Source organism: Struthio camelus, chromosome 1 (assembly GCF_040807025.1).
Source record: "Struthio camelus isolate bStrCam1 chromosome 1, bStrCam1.hap1, whole genome shotgun sequence".
NCBI lineage: Eukaryota > Metazoa > Chordata > Aves > Struthioniformes > Struthionidae > Struthio > Struthio camelus.
The window spans coordinates 14,393,820-14,415,672 of NC_090942.1; the positions used below are offsets into that span (position 1 = coordinate 14,393,820).

The 21,853-nt window shown below is 43.6% G+C and overlaps 2 protein-coding genes across 5 annotated transcripts in view; both read right to left on the minus strand.

Moving 5' to 3' along the window:
- SLC26A5 (solute carrier family 26 member 5) overlaps positions 1–2,926 on the minus strand; it is a 39,632-nt gene extending 36,706 nt beyond the window's left edge. The window contains exons 1-2 of one of the 4 annotated variants that reach the window (XM_068929475.1): positions 2,764–2,901; positions 2,052–2,127 (exon numbers count right to left, since the gene is read on the minus strand). The gene's annotated coding sequence lies outside the window, so the exon portion shown is untranslated. Of the gene's footprint in view, positions 1–2,051; positions 2,160–2,280; positions 2,411–2,763 lie in introns of those variants that run through there. The other 3 variants (XM_068929367.1, XM_068929433.1, XM_068929487.1) reach the window with 3 other exon arrangements.
- A 7,158-nt stretch (positions 2,927–10,084) lies between these two features.
- The window catches only part of RELN (reelin), a 294,455-nt gene continuing 282,686 nt past the window's right edge, over positions 10,085–21,853 (minus strand). Inside the window, exons 63-65 of the mRNA XM_068931206.1 lie at positions 21,744–21,842; positions 12,748–12,970; positions 10,085–11,217 (exon numbers count right to left, since the gene is read on the minus strand). Coding sequence (XP_068787307.1) covers positions 11,134–11,217; positions 12,748–12,970; positions 21,744–21,842 — 406 coding nt within the window. The 3' untranslated portion in view covers positions 10,085–11,133. The remainder of the gene's footprint in view (positions 11,218–12,747; positions 12,971–21,743; positions 21,843–21,853) is intronic.

A 21,853-nucleotide genomic window follows, 5' to 3' on the forward strand; every position in this document is an offset into this window, starting at 1 on the left:
TTCATTATTCAACTAAAGGTCCGACTCTACCAGATGGGACAACAATTTGAGAAACTGTCTGGATATCATTAAGACGTTGCTAGGAAAGTTACCATAATGCAATGCTCCAGTCACTGCGCATTCATCCTGGGGACTAGGAGGACAGAGGTGTATTTAATAGGCAGCTATTAAGATTTAATCAGACACAGTCTAGGGCTAATTATTTTCCCAAATTATTCTGGTCCTGGCCCAATTCTGCCAGCTTTACAACATTACCTGCAGCTGCTTCTGCTAAACTGGGGGTTATGACCCCTAGCTTGGTAACAATTGGCATAGTCAAAGTCCAAGCCGAGCAAACCAGCTTGGCTAGGATGGCCTGTATGGAGGCTTATATTCTCCAGAGGAAAGCTTCCTGGAGACATAAAAAAAAGCAATGGGCTTTAGAGTCAAGAATTCCTTTGTAACTACAGGATCGGCTTAAGCAGATGACCAGCCAAACCAATAAAGGCAAATGGCTGAAAAGACACTGTGCTTCTCCAGGCAACCTGTCAGCTACCCAAAAGACTCAGTCACATTTAGAGGCTAGAGTTCCAGTCCAAATAAATAATAGTTTAAGACAATCATGTTGCATACTAAGACAGCAGTAGTCAAAGCAGATAAACACATGCATTTTTTTGTTCAGCTTTTCTTTCTCATGCTATTAACAAAACAATGGTGTTGAAACCTTGTGCTAGATCTATGCATCTGTATTGAATGGTTTTAGTATCACGTTAAATAACGTCCAAAAGCACGTGGGAATTTGGTTAATTTAAGCTCTAAAAGCACTGCATCCCTGAGGACACACTGTCCCACTTCTGAAGAGCAATATGCTAAAGATACAATTTGAACTACAACAGTGGACTAGAAACTCCAGACTAACAGCAATACTTTATCTCTTTTTAGTGACTTAAGTCTTAACATCTGATGGCTGAAACCTTAATAAACAGTTTTTTTTTTTTTTTAAATGCTCAGCCATCTTCACATCTTTTTTAAGTGGAAGTATATTAGCCTTTCAGCAAAGGAACTTGTACCATACAACCAAAAAATTGACACAGTCAACTCAGGACAGGTTACTCAGGCAGAGGAAGTATGCCTTAATGATCAGAAACTGGAAGCAGCATTAGACCTTTTCTTCACTGAAACACTGCCCCAGTTCCCCCTACAAAAATACCTAAGTAGAGTGAAGCTTTTAACTCAAGACAGCAGAGTTAAAAGCCCTCAAGTCTATACAAGGTGCATACTGTTCTAAGTGGATATGTTTTATCAGCTACCAACAGCTGCTTTGCACGGGCAAGCAACCCATTTCATTTCAGAGATGTTTCATAGTGCATTGCAAGACAACTCATAAAATAGTTCAGTTCAGGAACACTGCTAGAGGCACTACTGGAACACCTATTATGTCCTCAGAAGGCCTGAGTCTGCACGCACCAAGTATTTCAAAACGTGATTACTACAACTTGAGGAAGGCCAGTGTGAGAGTTGAGCCTCACAGGGTTAATACAGGAATAGTCAGCCACGCACGCTTGCTGTCTGAAGTTGTACAGTTAGTTATCTTAGTTTTTGCATTTCTACAGCAGCTAGTAAGGTAGCATATTACTTATGAAAATTCTGCAATATAAATTAAAACACCTGCTAACCCAGAATATGCTCTGTTAAACATTTAGTGGAAGACATTTTAAAAGTCTTCCTGGTAGTTTTAGTCTTCCTTGGTGAAAACTTTGGCAAAGAAAATCCAGCACTTGAATATGCCTCACAAAGTTTTCCCCACCCAAACCAATTCTGTGCAACTGCGACAGCTACAGAGAATTATGAACGTACATTCTACCAAGTCATCGCTTAATAATGGCAGTAAAAGCTATGTTTTTTTTCTTATTATTACTAGGATATCTATAAATGCCTGCTGCAATACTCATTTCAGTTATTTGAAGTTTTGGAGTATCCTCACCAGTTTCTTACTGTATTCCTGGGTTAGACACTTAAAAGTTTTGCAATAGCAGGGTGGGCACTCATACAGCAAATTTAAGCCTACTTACCTTACTGGTCAGCTTCTCCTAGTTCCTTTCACTGATCCTTTCTTAGGGGTTCAAATTATTTCCACAGCTTGCAGACCTGACAGGGATAACCACAACCCTATTCCTTACCTGAAAAATGAGGGGAAAAAAAACCAAAACCCAAGATATTTCACCGAAGTTTTTTGGGAAGGTTTTGAAGATCTCAGGGCTGAAACTGACAACAAAGGGCAAAGCAGTTACTCGTTATTACGTTATTCCTCGGGCAGTTTCTCTGCCCTGAACAGCCAGGCTGCAGCTGAGAGTCACTTGGTGACACTGACTAGATCAGGAAATGACTGATCTCTCGGCGTGCCGACCCTCTTCTGCTTTCCCCTTTCGTCTTCCTTGACAAGCCTGCCTGCGTGCTCCGCGTGTTTTATATTCACCGGCAGGTAGGGGCTGGCGCTGCCGCTAGCCCAGGCGGCCCCCAGAGCCGGGAGCCTCCCCCCCGTAGCACAGCCAGAGCCCCCGCACGGGGCTGAGGCGAAAACCGCGCTCGGGAAAACGCCTTTGCGACCTGCCCTCCCGCCCCCGGAGCTCCGCGGGGGAGAGGGAGCGGGGCCGAGGGGAGCGGCGCAGCACCCCCAGGCCAGCGCCTGCCCGGGGCTGGCAGAGCCCGAGGGAGCGCGGCCCGGCCCGGCCCCGCCGCCCCTCGCGGCGACCCTCCGCGGCCAGCCCCACGCGCGGCGCTCACCTCCGCCAGCCCGGCCGCGCTCCGCTGCCTCCTTCCACCGCCCGCCTACGGCTCGCCCCGACCGGGTGGCTAGTCCCCCGCGGCCGCGCACCGCCTCCCCTCCGCGCCCAAGGTGAGCGCAAGAGGCGCGGGGGCGGGCGGTGGGGCGCCGGCCCCCGCCTACCTCCTGCCGGCCCCGGGCGAGCGCGGGCGCGGCTGGGACTCGTAGTCCCCCCGCCTCAGCCCCCGCCGGGCGCGCAGCCGCCGCGGCCTACAAGTCCCAGAATGCCGCGGGCCCGCCCGTGCGGGGCGCGTGAGCGCGGGGCCGGCGCGCGCCCCCGCGCCCGGCGGGGCCGTTACGGCCGTTGCGGGGGGGCGGTGAGCGGTGCCCAGCGGCCGCGGCGCCTCCGCCTGAGGCGAGGGGCGGGGGGGCCGGCGGCAGCGGCGGTTGGGACCTGCCTAGGCAGGGCTCTCCTGCTGACGATGTGGGTCCTGGGGGTGCGTGCCCAGAAGTCGTCTTTAATTTACCACAGAAATTGCATCTACTTTCCGGCCTCGCTGAGTGGGTTGATAACAGGTGATTAATAATTGGGACAGTAGCCGGGGGGCCAGAGAAATCAGCCCGACATGTCAGTCATTCCCCAGCCTCCTGCTCTTCCCCTGCTATCCTGACCGTTGCCTCAGGTCACCTCTCGGCTCCTGAACTTACACCTGCTCCAAGCTCTTTTTTCCCCCCGCTCTGCTAACAGTAGGTAAAGTGGTTACTGCTTCACCATCTGCAAGCTGAAAGTGGAGCGGAAAGCTTGTACCTCAAGTCTTCTACGGGACCGTGGAAGTGAAGAAGCGTGCTGTCAACTGGGAAAAAAGTGGCAAAGACTTCCTGGACTCTGAAATTCCAGTGAAGAAGCCTTAATGCTTATTTGTATAGCCTAACATTAATTTGAAAAAGCCGTCGTCAATATTGCGTCCTTTAAGTACTGTAATGCATCAGGCTTCATACACAGACATGGACCAGTCATGTAAAAGTAAAAATAACTTCATATTGATTGCACGCTTCAAGGCACTTAATTACATCAATGTTTGTTTCTGAAAGGAGTAAATTTTTGTCACCTCTGCCGTTGGAGAAGCAGAGTTGTCAGTCTGGGCCTTGGCGTTCTGAGCGTCAGCCTGACAGGTGACTGGATATAGGTTTTTATTTATTTAGGGATGCACAGGGGATGTAGTTATCAACTGTCTTGTGAATAAACAGGAATTAGTAATTAAATATTTCCATAGATCGATCTTCTAGTCTTTGATTTATGAAGGTTTCCCAACACATCTGTAATTTTCACTCAGGCCCAGCAGAAAACATTTTTCCCATCTCTGAGTATTTGAGACTTTGTTTATCTATCTGGCACTGGTAGGAAAGATATTTTGAAAGGTTTTATTCACTAAGATTTTGAAAAAAATTATCAAAAATATTGTCCTCACTTATTTTGAAAGCCTTAAAACGTTCCCTTGGCATTTTGGCCCTTATTAGATTTATTTAAGGAGTAACTGAATTAAAATTTAAAATAATTACAAATGAAATACAATACTTTAAATTTCAATACTGTCAAAATGGGAATTTTCAAAGTCAAAGCATTTCAAAAGTTTTATTTTAAAGCAGAGGTTCATTATAACCAGTGTTCTTCGTAATAGGTTGTAACAAAAAAGCATTTTGAAGGAAAAATCAGTTTCATATGGATAGATTAAGTAGGCCACATACATCACATTTCATGCAGAATGGTGCTGGATGCCACTGTTTTATACCAAACGGGGTGACTGAAGATCCTTTGGGAAAGACATCTCCTTTCAGTCAATCCCTTCTGAAACCTAGTGTGTTTTATCCAAACTGTTTATCCAAAAAAGTGTATTTTCTGAACTTGGGCATCCACACATTATGCTAGGATGTAGGTGGAATTAGCTTATGCAAGTGTTGTGTTCCCTTCCACGTACTGAAATTCTGAAATGCTTTATCACCAGTAAAGCATATATTACAGGAAGTACATGCACCTATTACAGACAGAGCTGTGCATGCACACTCCACACAAACAGAAGGGAAAGGAGAAAGCTTAAAACATGCCAGGGAATAGTAGCATAAAGATTTATTGCTAGAAATCCTACAAAGATATAAATGATTTCAAATGTTACGGTTATACACACTGGGGATTATGTTAAACTAATTCGTTTATGGTAGTATTTAAATATATGAACTGCAGCTGGTTTTAATTTCTTGTGTACATTTTAGCATGACCCATTGAGAAGGTTAATAATTCATTTCATTGCTTCTTTCCAGCATTGTTCAAAATGGTAAAACACACTTCAGCAGTTCAGCTCTGAGAAAAGGGCAAGGATTAATATAGCACTGAGCTCAGTAGGAACTGGAGGAAAAGAGAATTTTTGGTCAAAACAAAAAATGGGAGTGGAAGTTAATAGAGAATAAATAATATGGACAAAGGGAGAGACTGAAAAAACACCCATAGAGGATAATTGTGGGAAATCAGTTAATGACACACACACACCCCACTTGAGTTGTGTGGTGACAAAGGGCTCAGTGTGAACTTCAGCAGCTCTTGCAGCTCACAGGGGAATGGAGCTGCAGGAGTCACTGCTCTCCAGCAGTGAGACACTGTCAAAGACCAAATTTGTCGCTCACTAGGCTGGCTGGCCAGCCACTGGACCTTTCAGCCGTCAACTTTCTTCTGCCTTTCTCTCTCCCCTCTCCCAAATAATCACTGATAATGAATAGAGACACAGGAGTTAGCTGAGGGGCTGGGGAATGTGGCGACTTCTGACAATTCTGATTGTCTCATTAGAGGGACTTTCCATATGGGACAGCTAGCAAGCCACCAGTCCGGCCTTCACAAATTAGCAAGCTGAGTCAGATGGGCCCCATCAACTCAGTCACTCCCACCCTCTCCCTCACTGCATCCAGAATTCCTCTAACAGCGTGACAGCTTCCTAAGGCAGAAGAAACCCTATATATCGTTGACCGTGGAGCCTGATGTAAGTCCTGGGACAGGTCAAAAAGCTCAATTAATACATCTGAGATGGGCATTTGCAGTGTGAAGCAAAATGCATTTATAGTGACAGGAATTTTCCCATTGATTTCAGTGGCAGTTGACTTGGTTCCTGGCGCGCTCTTGTTAATTAGTTACTACCCATATGCTGCATAGGTACATTATTCACGTCAAGCTTTATCGTTGTCCATGATAGCACTGTAAATGTTATTCTACTGGAGGCCCAAATATTTCCCTTCTCACCATGAGTAGTTACTTGAAAATGAACGTATTCATATCCTTTAAAATGCCATCAGCCCACTTCTGTAGGCTAAGCAATAGCATACTAGTGCAGAGTAGGCCCCGCTGGACCTGTCACTGTCTAATAGCTCCCAGAGTCACACCCTGGGCGCGCAAAGGCAGTCACGGAAGTACTCTTGCCTTCCGAAAGAACTTCTTTGCCACTAACTCTTTCACAGATCTCCCCTGAGCAGCCTAGCTCAAAAGGCACAAACCACATACCTTTTTACTAAAGCAGCATCAAAAACTTGTTTTTTTTTCAAAATTGATAAAAATTCATACTATACACCGAGCAGTTACCAGCTTCCTCCAATGCAGTACTCCTCCGCCCCCCGGAATGCTGTTTCTACTGGGCCCTTCCTGGCTGGGTGCAGGCTCAGACGATGCCCATCAGGCTCTGCAGAAAATGATTACAAAAATTAGCCACACAGAGGCCTAATACCTTAGGGTCACTGCCAGGTTGATCCCTTCTGGTCAACCTAGAAGTCTATGAAGAATAAAAAAGCAGCATCCGTAAATTATCAGTAACTAAGGAGAAGGCGAGGCAGCTCCATCTTCCACAAGTAGCTCATATGACTTTGGCACCCTCATACCTCAGAGACGTTTCTTGCAGGAGCAAATCCACCTTCCCCCCCACCCCCCCACATAGGGCAGGCACTCCACCCACTCTGTCAGGAGAAACGTGCAGTGCCGTCGTTCCTGGCTGCCCCTGAAGAGCTCTTTGAGACAACGCTCAGGGTAAGCAAGCCCTTTTGCTGATCTAATTTGGTTTTGAGGCTCCCTCAACAGCTCAGCACTAAGGTAGCTCCCCCATATAGCCAGCTTGTTCCTATTATTCCAGTGAAGAGTCATGTTTAGCTCAGCCTTGCTGCAGAGCAGACTTGCGTGCGGTTTGCCTGCTGCGCGTCACCAGCTGGCATGTCCCTTTGGGTGGCCGCTGCTGGCGCAGGGCTGCTCACAGCAAGGACCCAAGGGCTGCTGCTTCACTTCCTGCAGTGGCGCTTACAGAGCCTCATGACAGCTTCCTGCTTAGATAATATCTAAAACCCATCTCCAGCTGACAAATAAAAAAATGAAGTGACACTGTAGCAGCATTCCTATCTGGTGACATTTGCCCTGAATGGTTAGCAAGTAAATAAAACGTAGTCTATAAAACCAAGTTAGTTTTTTCCTACAGTGGCTTCAGTCAAGTGACAATAGCTCGTAAAGTGTGCTCACGTGCCAGACTGCTTCTTGGTATTTGAGGACACCCGAGACAATCTCAGTGCGGGCTGTGCAGCAACACAGGTCTCTTGGGTGGGCTCACTGTTTCCTCCCCTTCTCCCTCCCCAAAAAAGTGACAACTGGTTTCAACTTCTTTTACAGTCTCCTGAGGGCTGAGGTCACTCCCCAGAAAAGTAACTAAGCTCCTGACTGCTGGCCTGGAGGAGCGGTGGGAGCCGCCGGCCTCCAGAAGCTGTGTCCCTGGGTGAAGAACAAGGCTGGGAGGAAGCCTCAGTGCGGGGCTGCAGCAGCGGGATGCTGCCCTGGAGGGGCTGACGCTGGATTTGTATTCCCGGCTTTGAGGCTTGTCTGTGTTCATGATCTGTGTTTACAGCTGTTCTTACATCTTTCCCTAAATCTTCTCTTTTCTAGACTAAACAAACCCACTCTTTCTACTTGGACGGTCATGTTTTAAGGGGCTTCTGCTGTACTCTGAAATCTCTCCAGTTTGTTTATATTTGTCTTTAAGTGAAGGGCTGCTGGTAACTGCAGTCTGCTCTACCAGCACTGACAGCTGTGTATGTATTTCCCATGTTATACCCTACATACTTCTATTAAATAACCCCAAATGATATTCTTTTTTTCCCAAGAGCTTAATGCTGTTGATTCTCTTCCCATAATTCTTCCTGATATCTGATTTGCTTGTCCACAATGTATTGTTCTTTTGGTTTTACTATGTTATTTCCACCCATTTCTCCAAATTGTCAAGTTCACGCAAAGCCTAATTCAGTCCTTCAAAGTACTCGTGGTCCTCCCATTTCCTCCCATTAAGGTAACGTTACCATCTTTGGTTGAAGCAAGGCCAAGAGAAGAACATTTAGGCAAAATTATGATAATATAGGTTTCACTTTGGTTGTTCCTGGAACTCCAGCAGGTAAAGAGTTTTGTCTTTCTGTATTTTTTTAAATTTCTCTACTAGAATATGGGTTAGTGAGTTACAGGAAAAATGGAAAAGACCATAAGGCACGTTAAAAGTATCAGTTTCCAAAGCTATGCCTGCCAAAGGTTTATACCAGTAGATAAGCTTGTTAGTACAATTTATAGCTCTGTTGCTATTATGCTGCCATTGATTATGTGCTGTGTTACCCTTGCTATTTTAACAGCTATTTAATGTCAGCTGACTCATTGTTCTCAGTCATATGGAAGGAAAAATAAAGCAGTACATACACTGAGTACACAGTATGCGCATGCTACCTAGTGTGCTACAGGAATGGAAAAACATGTAAGACCTTCCTGGAATCTGGAAAGGGCAAAAAACAAAATCACTTGGGAATCTACAAGTCGGGTGATTTTCCAGAGGAAAGCCTATGAACCATAATCGTGACTTCTGCTGAAATGCCTCACTGGATCCCTCAGTAGTCATGATTACATATTCAAGAGAAACATGTGCAGCTGTAAAAAAAAATGGCTTCTCTGAGTATACTCGTCTCTTATCTGGAATGTGATGTATATTGATGTCCTCAAAATAAATTATTTCCCTAACAGCACACTAGCTACACACACGTTTTACAGTGAAATATCACCCATTTGTTTACATATTAGGGCAAATAAAATGATCTTAAAATAAAAAAGGAGTGTTTATATCTTGCATTTTTGCTTGTACAGTGAGGAAACTTTGTATTGTAATTTTTTAAAATCTCTTGCCAAAACATTAGAGTATTATATTCTGTAATAACATCATTCATTTCTTCCCACTTTTTATCTGAATAGATCATTTATCTTGTTCCAAGGACTGAAAGCAAACAGGGTGTTCTCTGGAACAGTTCAACTGAATTTGCAGCTGTGGGAAGCCGGGCTGTTGCAGTAAGTTTCCAGTTCTGCCAAAGGCGTGTTGCATAACTTTGACCAAGGCAAGACTTTGACTAGCTGATTACCGAATGACCTACTTTTCTACACTGCTCAGGTACCTTTGATCAAAAACCTCTGAAAAAACTAAACGCGTTGTTAGGTATCTGAGCATGGATTTCTACAAGCTTGTACTGGTTCAGACCAATTTTCTGTTGCAATCAGTGCCCAGTAGCAGATACCCAGGAAGATGTAAGAATACAGCCAGCACGCGTGAGACACCTCTCTGATACCCTCCCAGGCTCCCCACCCAGCCATCCCTGGTTCAAGGGACTTCCTGGACACGCTGTGGTTTATCAACTTAGTGACCCACAAAGGATTTCTCTTCCAAGTACTTGTTCCATCTCCTCTTGCACCAACCAAGAAAAACTTTTTGCAACATCAGCTAGCAAGGCCTGCCACGGATCTAGTACCCACTGCGTGAAGAATTAGCTTCTTTTGTCTGTTTTGAACCAGGCTCCTTAGGTGCTGTGCTGTAGTCATCAGAGCAAGGAAACACTGATTCTCGTAACAGTCAGGAATCTGTTCTCAAATATTGACTTGTGTAATATTTCCCTACTGAGAGGTATTATGCATGTGCAAAGCTACGGAGTGTAAACTGACACTGCTACAAAACTACATAACAGCTACGTGTTGAGATATGCAGAGAAAGGAAATGAGAGTTCATACTGGTCCATGGTCCCGTTTTATTCCTTGTACCAGGGCCTGTTCCAGTCACGTTACACTTACAGGTGCAACTGGGAAGAGCTCTGGATTTGTGTTTGCAAACACTGAAATTTTCAAGGTGCTAGTATGACGTACTAAATATTAAAAAATACCATCAATGTTTGCATTAGAATCTATGTATTTAGTAAAAGAATTTGGTTTATGATTTCATTTAAAGCTCATATGGTTTGAAAAGTCTAACATCAGAATTGTTTGTTGACGTTATCTTTATTGAAGCATGGCTCTTCAGCTTGGTTCACCATAAAGTGAAGCATTTTATTTATGATAATAGACAGTTCAGGGCTATAGGGGCATTATAACGTTGCTGGTGTAGATACAACTTTATCGGAAGATACAAACATGACCCGCGATAGAAACAAACACCAAAGAGAACACAATGAAACGTTCACTGTTTACAAATCACTTCATTACTACAGACACCAAATGGCAGTTACTGTAAGGAAATCAGTTGCAGAGAACTGACTACTTTTAGACAAGGAAATGGGAACTTCTGTTTGGGGCTTCATCCACAACTGCTTAGTAGAAAAAAGTTTAATGTCAAGCATTCTTTTTATCCACAAAACAATGCTAACCAACAGACATATCAAAGAATAAGACTGAAGGATATCAACGTCTTTACAACTACTTTTGCAATTATCTTCTTGATTAGGTACTTTCATTTGTTTAATACATGTTGTCATAAGGTAAATAGCCCAAAAATCAGCAGCAAAAATATTACAACAACAAAACAAGTAAATACAGTGCCAATGTGTCATGTTGTAGAAGAGAATACAAAGAAGACAAACAATGATAACTTAATCATATAAAATGACACAGAGCTGAAATACAGTGCACTTAAATACCTATGTGACAAAGAATGTTAAATTCTGTACTTAGTATGTAGGTTTTTAAACATAAAATCTGAAAAGTCTTTGTGCTTAAACTTTTTTTCCCGTTAAACAGAATTAGTCGCTTACTTCCAATACTGCCACTGTAACTGATATTACAACAGATCACAATTTTCACAGACACATCAACATTAAAACATTTACCTATGAGAAAATAAGTCACTTCTCATTAGTTCACAGTGCGAAAAAAAGTGGTGTACACTCTGTCTTGAGAAAGGCTTTCAGTTATTCATCAAGCCAGTTGCAGAAAAGTCCTGATACCAAACGCAGTGCTAGATTTAAAGAATGGAAAGCAACACATCACATGTTGGGAAGAAAAAATAAATTTCTCGTTTCTTCATGGATATCGTCTAAGTGACCTTCGTCTTCTGTTGTAGAAATGCCTGAGCCCATGTTGCCGTGAAAAATTCATCATGTAATTTTGTTTGCGAGTGCTGTTAAAATTAAGGGGGGGAAGGAGGAAGAGAAAAATGTGAGATTTTTAATACGTTCTTTAAATTCTTTCTGATCAATGAGCTAGTGGGACAGAGTCTTCTTATTCCTTGCATATCCTTTCAGGACTGTGTAAAGTGATGTAAAATGCATGTTCTATAAAACAACAAGGTCCAAGGCAATTGAGAGTCTGTCCCACTTTGCTTTTACTCACAATTCATTATCTTAGGGAGAGGTCAAGAGTTCTCAGATAATTAAAACTTGTGCTGCCTAGGGCCAGATTCACTAAAGCTGTATGCACTTCATACTCTCTCAATATAGGGCATTTCTCCACCGTGTATTTATATTCCAATTGTCCTTTTCTCCCAGAACATTAACAACTTTATTTAGAGACTAGATATAAGCTTTAATCCATCATGCTCCAGTTTTACCATATAGGAAGTGAAGCGCAACACTTTCATGTAGACTTAACGTTTCCCTCCCCTACCCACCCCCCATCCAAATTTAAAGGAAGATCTGTGGATAATAACTGAACAGCATCATCAGTTCTGCCTGCAGCCTAGGGGAGGGATGGACGCTTGCTCTGGTAATCCAACCTACATTAGATTTCTACTTCTCCCATTGAGCAAAGAAAGAGCCATGAGAGGGCCGCAGTGGACAAGAGCCATGTCTGGGACCTAGGTACCTGAAATCCACCTAACTCCTAAATCAGGGCCATATCCCACCTTTGGTTTCCAAAGGGCAGCAACTTTGGAAGTGAAGCTGTAAGAACTGTGATGCTTCCTTGTGATTCTACTCATGGCATGTACAAACTTGCATATAGCTTGGAGAGAACTGTCTGTGCAGCAACATAGACTCTACATCTCACTGCCTGGGGCAGAGGACTGCTGAACAGCTGCAGCACTTCATCTGCCTATAGCTTTTCTTGGTCCCCTCCACCCTCAGCACATACACAGAAATGTAGGTCCAAATAAACCTACAGCCAAACTACATTTGGAATTACATGAGAATATATTGTATTATGTAGTTTTTAAAAAGGATGTCTCCTCTCAGACCTTCTACTTACAGAGCACTTGGCCAGCCATACAAAGCAACCAAGGCTTGGCTATAAGAGACAGTCACTGTTGCACACTGGGCTGTAAAGTCCCACCAAGCGGGAAAGAACTTTTGGCCAGAGCGCTACTTTTACAAATAAAAATAAAAGAGTATCACATATCACAACGAGACTCTACTCTTTAGAGTCACCTGAGAGCCGCTTTCTCCATATGGAGGAAATTGCATATAGGATACTCATATATATGCAGCCATGGAATGCAATTTCTCTCAGCAGAATGGAGCAACACATTGACCATGCAGACCCTGAGGACAACTCCAACAGACGTAAGGAGCTGCACCTAGGAAGAGCTGCTGGTGACTCAAGAAAATGAGCTGCCTCATTTTCTTCCTGTTCCCAGGGGAAAGGAGCTGTAAAGTCTCAGTGAGTCTGTGCAGTCTCAGTCTAATTTCTGCCTCTCTCTCCTAGTCTTCCCTACCTCCTGTGGAGTATGGGCTTTCTGGCTTTGTTCTGCAGTGGGAGAAGCATGTTTGGCCCAAAGGTCTCTGCTCCAAAGGGACTGAATGTTACCAGGAGCCTCCAAACCAAGCAATCCATTGGATTTTAAAGGTGGTATGTGAAATACAGGCCAGTAGCAGACATTGCAGTCAACAAATCTTCCATTTGTGGAAGCAAGGCAGGTTTTCATTTGTGAGTTTTCTCTGTGAGTAAAAAGTAAACACTCATACAGCAATCAGTTATACTTTCCTTTCTAGTGCATAAGCTTATTTTTAGTGAATATGGCCCTTAGGGAAAAGACATAATTGCATGCTTTGCAAAATAAGTATGATACCCTAGAGGCAATGATAGCTTTTGTTACATAACTTAATCTAAATTTATGTATAACTTAATCTAAAGTTACATTATATTATAATCTATGCTGTACAACTTAATCTAAAGTTATGAGAACTTAATTTAAAAAATGTATATAACAAAATTATACTCTTTTGAACAGCTAATCTAGAACATAATTGTCTAGAATAGAATAAAAGCAGTTTTGTCAAAATCTAGGATATAAAGTGCCAAGTAATTCCAAGCTGCTTCCCAACTAGTTTTCCAAGGCTTTGCAAATTTTTTACCCAATTTTACAGACAACTGAAACTTCTTTTTCTGCCATTGCAATATCCACACAGAATCAAATAATATCCAGCTCGCAGTGACAATGAATGCAAACAGATCTACACTTGGATCAACATTTTGCACTCTTGCAGAAAGTCAGTGCTCTAGAGCATTTGGCAATTAGGAGAAGGTTTAACATTTGCGTTTGACTTTCACTGGGACTCAGGACAGTCAGCACTCAGACCAGAGCGAGCCACAGGAGGCAGTGGGCTAAGAAGTTGGCAGAGTCAGCCTGTTGCTAGCTGACCGGGAATGCTGGGCATAGGGGTACGTTTCAAATGTACCCTCCCCTGGAAGCAGCTGCCTTTGGTCCTGAGGCTGAAGGACCACTTCCTTGTCTTTAATTCCCTAGTCGCTGGAGTCACCGCCTGTGAAGGGGATGGTTTGTCTCTTCAGACACAGGGCTTTTACGGCGACTTCCCACCTCTCAGGAGAGTGTCCTAACCGTGAAGAGAGGCAGGATGGAGCACCCCTCTGCCAGGAAAAGGCCACTCAGCAGCCAAAACACAAGAGATGGGCCTGAGAGAAGAAAACACCGCCTGAGTCTGAGTGGCCTTCCTGTAGGTACGTGATTTTGGGTTCCCTCAGGGCAGCAGCCCAGTGCTAACAGGAGCAGTGCAAGATTAATCACAGTTCTGGTCTCCTGAGGGGAGGCACCACCAATACTGCTTCTTCCCCGACCTTTTTTGAAAAAGGCCTAACTAGCACTACCTTTGTGAATATCCATCCTGTTGAGGTACAGGGGACCAAATGGAGCGTGTCAGTGCTCTGGGCTGAAAAATTTGCCGCTTCTGGACCTAGTTAAATTTAGGACTGAGCTAGGCTGTGAGATCCTTGGCTTGCGCAAGACTTCAGCCACGGGGGCACACTCTGAGCTGCAGTTCTCGGGGCCTGGGGACCTTCACGTTTCCCAGTGGTTTCCTTGCTGGCCTTTGATCTGCTCACATTAGGAGGTAGCTCAACAGAGAGATTTTTCAGGACCGCCTGTTTGGCTACTGGTAAGTAAACCTGGCCTATATTTCGCTTTAAATGCCTCAGCATTTTGTGTCTGGCCTTAAAGCTATGATGAAGACACTTAAAGCAAACAAACAAACAAAAAAAAAGAAAGAAAAAGAAAAAGAAGGAAATAAAAACAGGAAGAAAGAAACGGTTACCTAATATCTTAAAAGAAAGAAAGACTTACTGATTCTTGATACATATTCAGTCTATTTTGGTATTTTATGGGATGGTCAGCTGCTGAATGTTATAAGCAAAGAAAACAGACATATTGCCTGTCTCACACTGAACACCACAGAAAGCAGTGTGAGAAGAATAAGAGAAATCTAAATTCCCAATAATCAAATGCTCAGTTTCTTACTTGCACTGACATGGTCCAAACTCATTCCCACCAAAGTCTGAGGCAGACTTTCCACGGACTGGATGGATGCCACTTAAGAACTTCATGCCCATTGTAGAAAGCGGCATGATTTTCACTTTTGCTATAGTTAAATAAGTATACCCTAGGAGGGTATAGGCTTGTAGCCACAAAATGAGGCTAGGTATGTTTTTTTTTTCTAAAGTAAATTGAATTGATAGGAGAAAAGCACTTTATAACTGAGTCCAATAGTGCTTTTTAAGATCACAGTAAGAATTATGTATTTAATAAAGTTTGCAGAAGGCGTACTTACACATTTATTGCATTTGGCAGATTTAAAAAGGCTTTCAATACTATTAATAATGAATATTAATAACTGTGCTTGTATTTTTATAGACTAATAAGAGGCTTTACCCTGCTTTTGCTGTTATTTGCTTGTTCAGAGCACCCAAAACGTGCAGGGCAGCATCTAGCTACATTAGGAGTAAGACCCACCCCATCCGTAACAGAGGGTGTGAAGGGAACTCTCTTTTGGAGAGAGCAACCTGGAGGCTGTTTTACAAGTATATAATGGACTGTCAGCATATACTGAGCCTTGTACTTTTCCAGTGCACTTGCTGAGCCACTAGATGAAAAGTACAGATCCAAAATAATGATCTGTTTATTGCTGATGAACAGCAATAAAACCAATTACGAGGAGCAACTACTGCATAATCTAATCTACAGTTTTAAATGCATATTAAATGATAAATTAAAGATAATACTGCTTCATTTTACATAGGAAACCCTAAGTAACTGTCCAATGAAGTCATTGGAGTTACACCGTTTAAATACATACAATAAAGCAATTTATGAGAAGGAGTCACCCTATGTTTTTAGGCTTTCATAGAGCATTCTGATTATTGAATTATCTGTTTCCTAAAGCACAGTTTGACTAGCGGTCTGCAATTTAAGAAATATAAAGATTCAACATAACCAAATGGAGTAACAATTTGTAAAAAACCCAACATATCGTAATGTCATTCATTATTTTCACGTATTTATTTTTAGCAATGGGAACAAAATAGGAACAAAAATATTTGGATACCAAAACCAAACATGAGCAAAGCTTTAGAAAACAGCAGAGGCACACTTCTCAGGACTGGGCTTGGGGTAACTTTAGTGGCTGAACTACAAATGGTCTGTAAGGATAGTCCTACAATTAGAAAAGTGACATGCTCTGAATGAAATTCTGTTTGCCCATATCGATGGCAAACATTTTTTGACTCCGGTGAAATCAAGCTTGAACCCACAGCTCAGTTACTATGCTGCTTAGCAGCATCTGTTAACTGCAGCAGCACCTAGCAGCGTGGTTATAAGAAACAGAAGAACGACCTAGCAAATACTTGCTGTTGTTTTTTGATCTACAAGACACTGCTGACTTCTCTGCCATGCATGTTCACGGACATACACTGTGCGGCACTAGCTTCCACTCCTTGGCCATTATTTACAGAAAAAAAGCGTGACTTGCCCCTCGGAGCTGAGAGCTGGCCTGGGCAACAGGCTGAGCACCCTCTGCTCCCAGGTCCCGCTGCGCTGCCGCGAGCGCTCACGCCCGCTGGCGGGGGACAAGCCCTCTCTCCGCAGCCTCACTGACATTCCCACAAAATCCTACGGCTGCACGTGACAAGCGGCTGGACGAGGCGCTGACCAGTGTTCTGCTCAGCTTAACTTCCCCGACGCTGCCTGAGGAGGAGCTGCAGGATCGGGGCCTTGCAGAGCACATCTCGGAGAGTACAAATGGTTTCCCACCGCCCCCGCATTGACAAAACTTTGGGAAAGAACCATAGCTGTAACAGTAACATATATTTGATGTCGATTCAGGGAAAGCACTTACCTTACTCTAGTGTAAAACCAGTGACAGCAAACAATGAAATACAACACAAGTTAGAAAATGCCTTTCAATGCATGCAGCACTGTGATTAGTCATAAAACCCTGATGAGGTTTAGAGGCAATATAGGACTTTTCATCTCTTTTGAAAATAAAAATTGAACAAATTACTTCCTGGTATTTCATATCAGTCTTTACATTTTTCTCTTCTATAAAATTCAGCATGCACTTTTTAGAAACACAATATAAATGGCATAAAAGTACAGACTGCATCATATTAAATTTGGCATAAATGTTGTGAAAATTCAGATAATTACCTAATATTTCAGACAAACACCTAATATTTTCTTTATTATAAATATCTTGATACCCTTTCATTAAATGTACTTTTCAAATCATTGCTTTTTACTAGAAAAGTGAAGCAGATAAAAATGCTTTCCCACATGAGCACTCTTTGTTAGAGCTAGAATGTATAATTTGTATTTTAATATTGCAAAAAAGCATGAACATTCTTTGCATCACACGCAACATAAGTTCCTCAACAAATCATTTGTGCCAAAAATGTGAGACTATCTTGACAATGAAGAGCATGGAGTGATAGCTATGGAGGGATTAGTTCTATTATCCAACAATTAACCATAAAAATTGGTATGGGGGGAATATTTCTTGCATTCCTTGCACAACTCAAATTACCACAAGTTTTGGGCTGCAAAGAAAGCAATATCAGACCCTTAGTTTTCAGGTTATTATTATCCTTTAGTTCTAAATACCTCTGATCAGGACTCAGCTTTTTAGAGGTTACTAAGGGCCTGCTTTATACACAAAGAAATGGCAGTTTTAAATGCACATGCAAAAACGTGCGTGGTATCTGTGCGGCAAACAGGCTGAGTTGTACTTAGAAAACAGTGTGCAAATGAAATGCAGAGTTGAACGTGGGCTGTTCTTAGGGCATAAGTATAGGGGCACACAGAAGTACTCAGGATTTCTTAGGTCTGGAGTAAAATACTTCTTTATCCTAAGAAGAGCCACAGTCATGGAGCACGTGAGGGTTCTGCCCAAAGCTTTCTTTGCAAACGGAGAGAGCAAAAATGTTGCACTAACAAGGAATAATCGACACAAGCTTTAAAGGGACTGGACAGCTTGATAACTAACACCCTCTCCCCACCACATAACAGAGACCAAGCATTCCTAAAAGAAGTTGGTGAGTGGTTAGTTGGCAAGACCAATTTGGTGTATAACATACTCAAAAGAAGTGTAATGTTTCACCTGTTCAAAACAGGTGCTCAGCTTGAGCACCGTTTGCAGCTGCATTAGCAATATTGCTTTTTAATGAATGATTCAAGTGATTCATTAGCAAGTGGAACGATTCTCAACAATATGCAAAGGCACCCATCTTTGGCCTTTCTTATCACTGCCGTGTATTTTGCATGCACGTAAGATCTGCAGGTTAAAATATTAACATTCTTCCTCCAGCTAACTGTCTTGGGATCAACAAGGAAACAAAGAAATTGCATCCAGAGAATGTGTTTGCTGGTTAGAGGATGACGTCCCTTGACTCAGAAATCAATTTGACTGAACAGACTGTGATGACTCCAGCTATGCATCAGCTGTATCTGCACTGCAGCTTGGCAGCTGGACTCATGACAGAATTAATTTCAAGTCTTTGGCCTGTTGAGAAGAGCTGAGCCATGAGAACAGATATTCACAGATTTATCCTTGGGAATGGGCAGTCTCTAAGGAGTCACTGTAAGGAGAAGTAGGAGGGAATAAAATCATGAAAATGTTGGGTAGTGATGCATCTCTGCAGACGGCTGTCCTTGCCGGCAGGCACTTTCCCAACTTGCCTTCCTACTCCAGCCCTTACTCTTCTCTCAAGAGGAGCCTGGCTAACTCATCCCTGGGCTGAGGAAAAGCTGCCACGGCACCTGGCTGTGCAGCTCTGCACCTCTGGGTGTGCAGGCAGCCCAGCCAATGGAGTGCCTGCGGGATCTGGGAAAGCTAAGCCCCTACATCAGCTCACAGGGTAGAGGAGAAAACAGGAGAGGGGGCGTGTGGAAGCCAGGGGTTTCTCTACACCTAAATCCATACCTCCCAGTATAGGCTAGCTTCTTGCTTTCAGACCCCTAAAGCAACTCATCTGACTCTGAACTTGCAAACCTCAACGTCCTTGCCACGAGGAAAGGCAGATGAACAGTGATCAGATCACACTCTCGGCATACAAAAAAGCTGGTGCACAGAACTTGGGATTAGGATAATTTGTGCCATGTACATATGGCATCTGCACACCCCTGCCTCTGTGCCCGAGAGAAGGATGCGAGAGGGCCTGCCCGCTACGGCAACGTGGACACACAGACCACATACAAGCATGGAAATCTAGGAGCGAGCAGGGATTGAAACACGGCAAGCGAGGATAATTTTGACGGTGCCAGAGAGGTGTTTGTCCGTGTTCATTAGCTGGAGTCTCTTTCAGGTGGGTGAAGGAGCGTAAGGGTTATAAAAGAGTTATAAAAGGACAGAGCGCAGACCCCACCAGTTTGGGAGGCAGACTAGGGTATCCCAGCTTTGGGAAGGATAAGCCAGGCAGAAACCTACTGATTCTCCAATGAGTCCCTGTAAAAATAACGGAAGCGGGTAATTACATCGCCCTTGGTGCATGGTTTTAGTTCCTCTGTGCAGCTGGGCCAGAGCAAGCCCTGGGTGGCTACCGCCACGTAACTCTTCTCTGGGAAGAGACGTGGCATGGGCAGAGCACCCAAGGGACACTCCTTCCTCGGCCTCTTGCTAGAGAGCTAACCTGGCGAGCTGGTTTGCTCTCCCCAGGGGCAGGAAGAGTTTCTGTACCCAGGCTGATAAAGGCTCCTACCTACTTCCAGCATCTTCATTTTCTAAATGTAGTTGTTTTTCACTTTAAACTTCATGGGCATTTTCAGTAGGCAAGAACTTGTCCAGGAAGCACAAGAGTGCTGACAGACTGGTCCTACTTGCAGCATGTGTGATGGGAATATATGTTAGGTACCGGTGTCATAAGCCTGGTGTCTGAAGGGTGCTCCAATGGAGAAAGGCAGCAGCAGGACTAGCCGTTTGGGAACTTCAGGCTGTCGGTCTCAGCCTAAAGGGTGCAGGTGCTCTCTCCAGTCACATGCCTGCTTCTCTAGGATGACTTTACTTTCTTCCCCACCTTCTTTTTTCTCTCAACCATTGAAAATCTCCAGGAAATTCAGAGATTAAATCCCACACTGGCCATTGGCAAATGAAGGGAAATCAAGAATTAAAGCTAAATCCTATCCCTAGTATTCATATTGTGGCTTAACATCATGGTAGCCTTGGTGTCTGCAGGATAATCCCTGATGGCATAACAGATACTGATGCAGACCCTCTCCATGGTCCAGGGGGCACTCCACAGAAGTGACTGAGTTATCATCATTCCACAGATGAAGAAACTGAAGTGGAAACTGTCTCTAGCCTGACTTTTTTTGCCAACATCCAGAAGACCCAAAAGGTCTTTAACAGGAGAAAAAGAAGAGGAGGAGGGAGGGGACACTGTCTACATATCTGGTTCCTTCTCTAGGCAAAGTATGATTGCTTGCTATAGCGTTTCTATTGCTTTCTCCGCTCCAGTTTAAAATATCTCATATAACTGAGATATCACCACTCAACTTGTGCAACTGGTCTACAGCCTGGTAGATCTCCTTGTCAGAGAAGCTCTCCAGAATGAACCTTAAGAATCCCCTCTTTTCCCAAAGTCCATTCTTTCCTATGTATACTCTCCAATTCAGTGCTGAGTTTGTAAGGCGATATTACATTTTTTTTCCACCTACTTTTTCTGTTTCACTTTTTCTGTTTTTTAATTGCAAGGCAGAAAGAAATGGAAATCTTTCAGAACTACCAGTTCCTTTCTCCATAGTTTCCTAAAAACAGTGAACCTCCTGCAGGTTCATACTCTTTCATATCTTTATCCATGCATCACCATACAGCCATTGATTAACTAAGCCAGGAAGCGCATCTGTCCCTCTGTTCCTTCAAGCTTTAAGCTTAATGTTATGGAAGCAGAGCCCAGCAAGGTGTGTAAAAGCAGCACAGCGTGTACAGTTACCCAGGGTTGGGACCAATTTGGTTCGGGGTCGATATGAGTGCCATGCAAGCTGGTGCTTCTTGGTGGAAAGAAGAGGGCTAACTAGCGATCAAGTAATCCACACTGCTGCCATTACAAAACGTTACTTGCAGTGCCTCGGCTAATTCAGACTTTAAGACAGAAATCTTGTGGTTACAATTACACAGTCTGGAGGTTATCCAAGCCTAATTTCGTCAGTGCTGGTTTTTAAATTTTTCAATAAAAGGAATGTTTGAACCTATCTATGGAGCAGTCACGCCTCTCTCTGCCAACCACTGTCAGCGATGAGTTCCCGCCCGTCAAGCCACTAGCATTTCACTTCTACTGGAATTAAACTGTTAGAGAAAAAGCAGGTCATCTCTTTGTGACGTAACACCAGAAAAATGGGTTAGCTGTGAGTGGAACCCATCTCAATAACAGGAGAATCAAGAGGGTGAAGACACTTTCCTTGGTAAAATCTTGACAAGGGGATGAATATAGAGCTCGGACCATAGGAACCTGATATAGTGAACCCTGTTTCTGAACAGTATCCTTCTTACTAAAAAAGGAAATGAATAAGGCATTAGTTGCTAATGAAACATTACTCTGTGCAAAGAGCAACACAGCAGACTATTTTGTATCTTTGAAAGGGCATTAATCAGCCTTATATGGCAGCATAGTGTTGACCGCACATATCCTTTCTTATGTCCCAGCACAATATATTTCAGTCATTGCAGCATTACAAGAACACACCAGTGCTTGGTGGTGACAGAGCCCCGCTTTCCCTCCTGCCTTTCTCCACACATACCCCTGCTGTCCCACTTCATTTCACAACTGGCTCAACTGCTGACAGTTGCAGTCAGGGCTGAGCACTAGCAAAGACTGATTCTCATAGGCTTCCCTGGGCCACAGCAGTTCTTACTGAGCTCAACCCTCGAGCCATGCTGAAGAAAGGTCAGTGCTTTCTGGGATGGGGTGGGATGAGGTGAAGCTGATACTCACAGGACGACTTCTACGTGGTCCAAAGCCCACTGATCATGACCTGTTCCGTTGTGCCGGGGCTGCCACCAGCGCAGTAAGACTCCTTTCATCCGTGCCTCCCTGCCATCGCA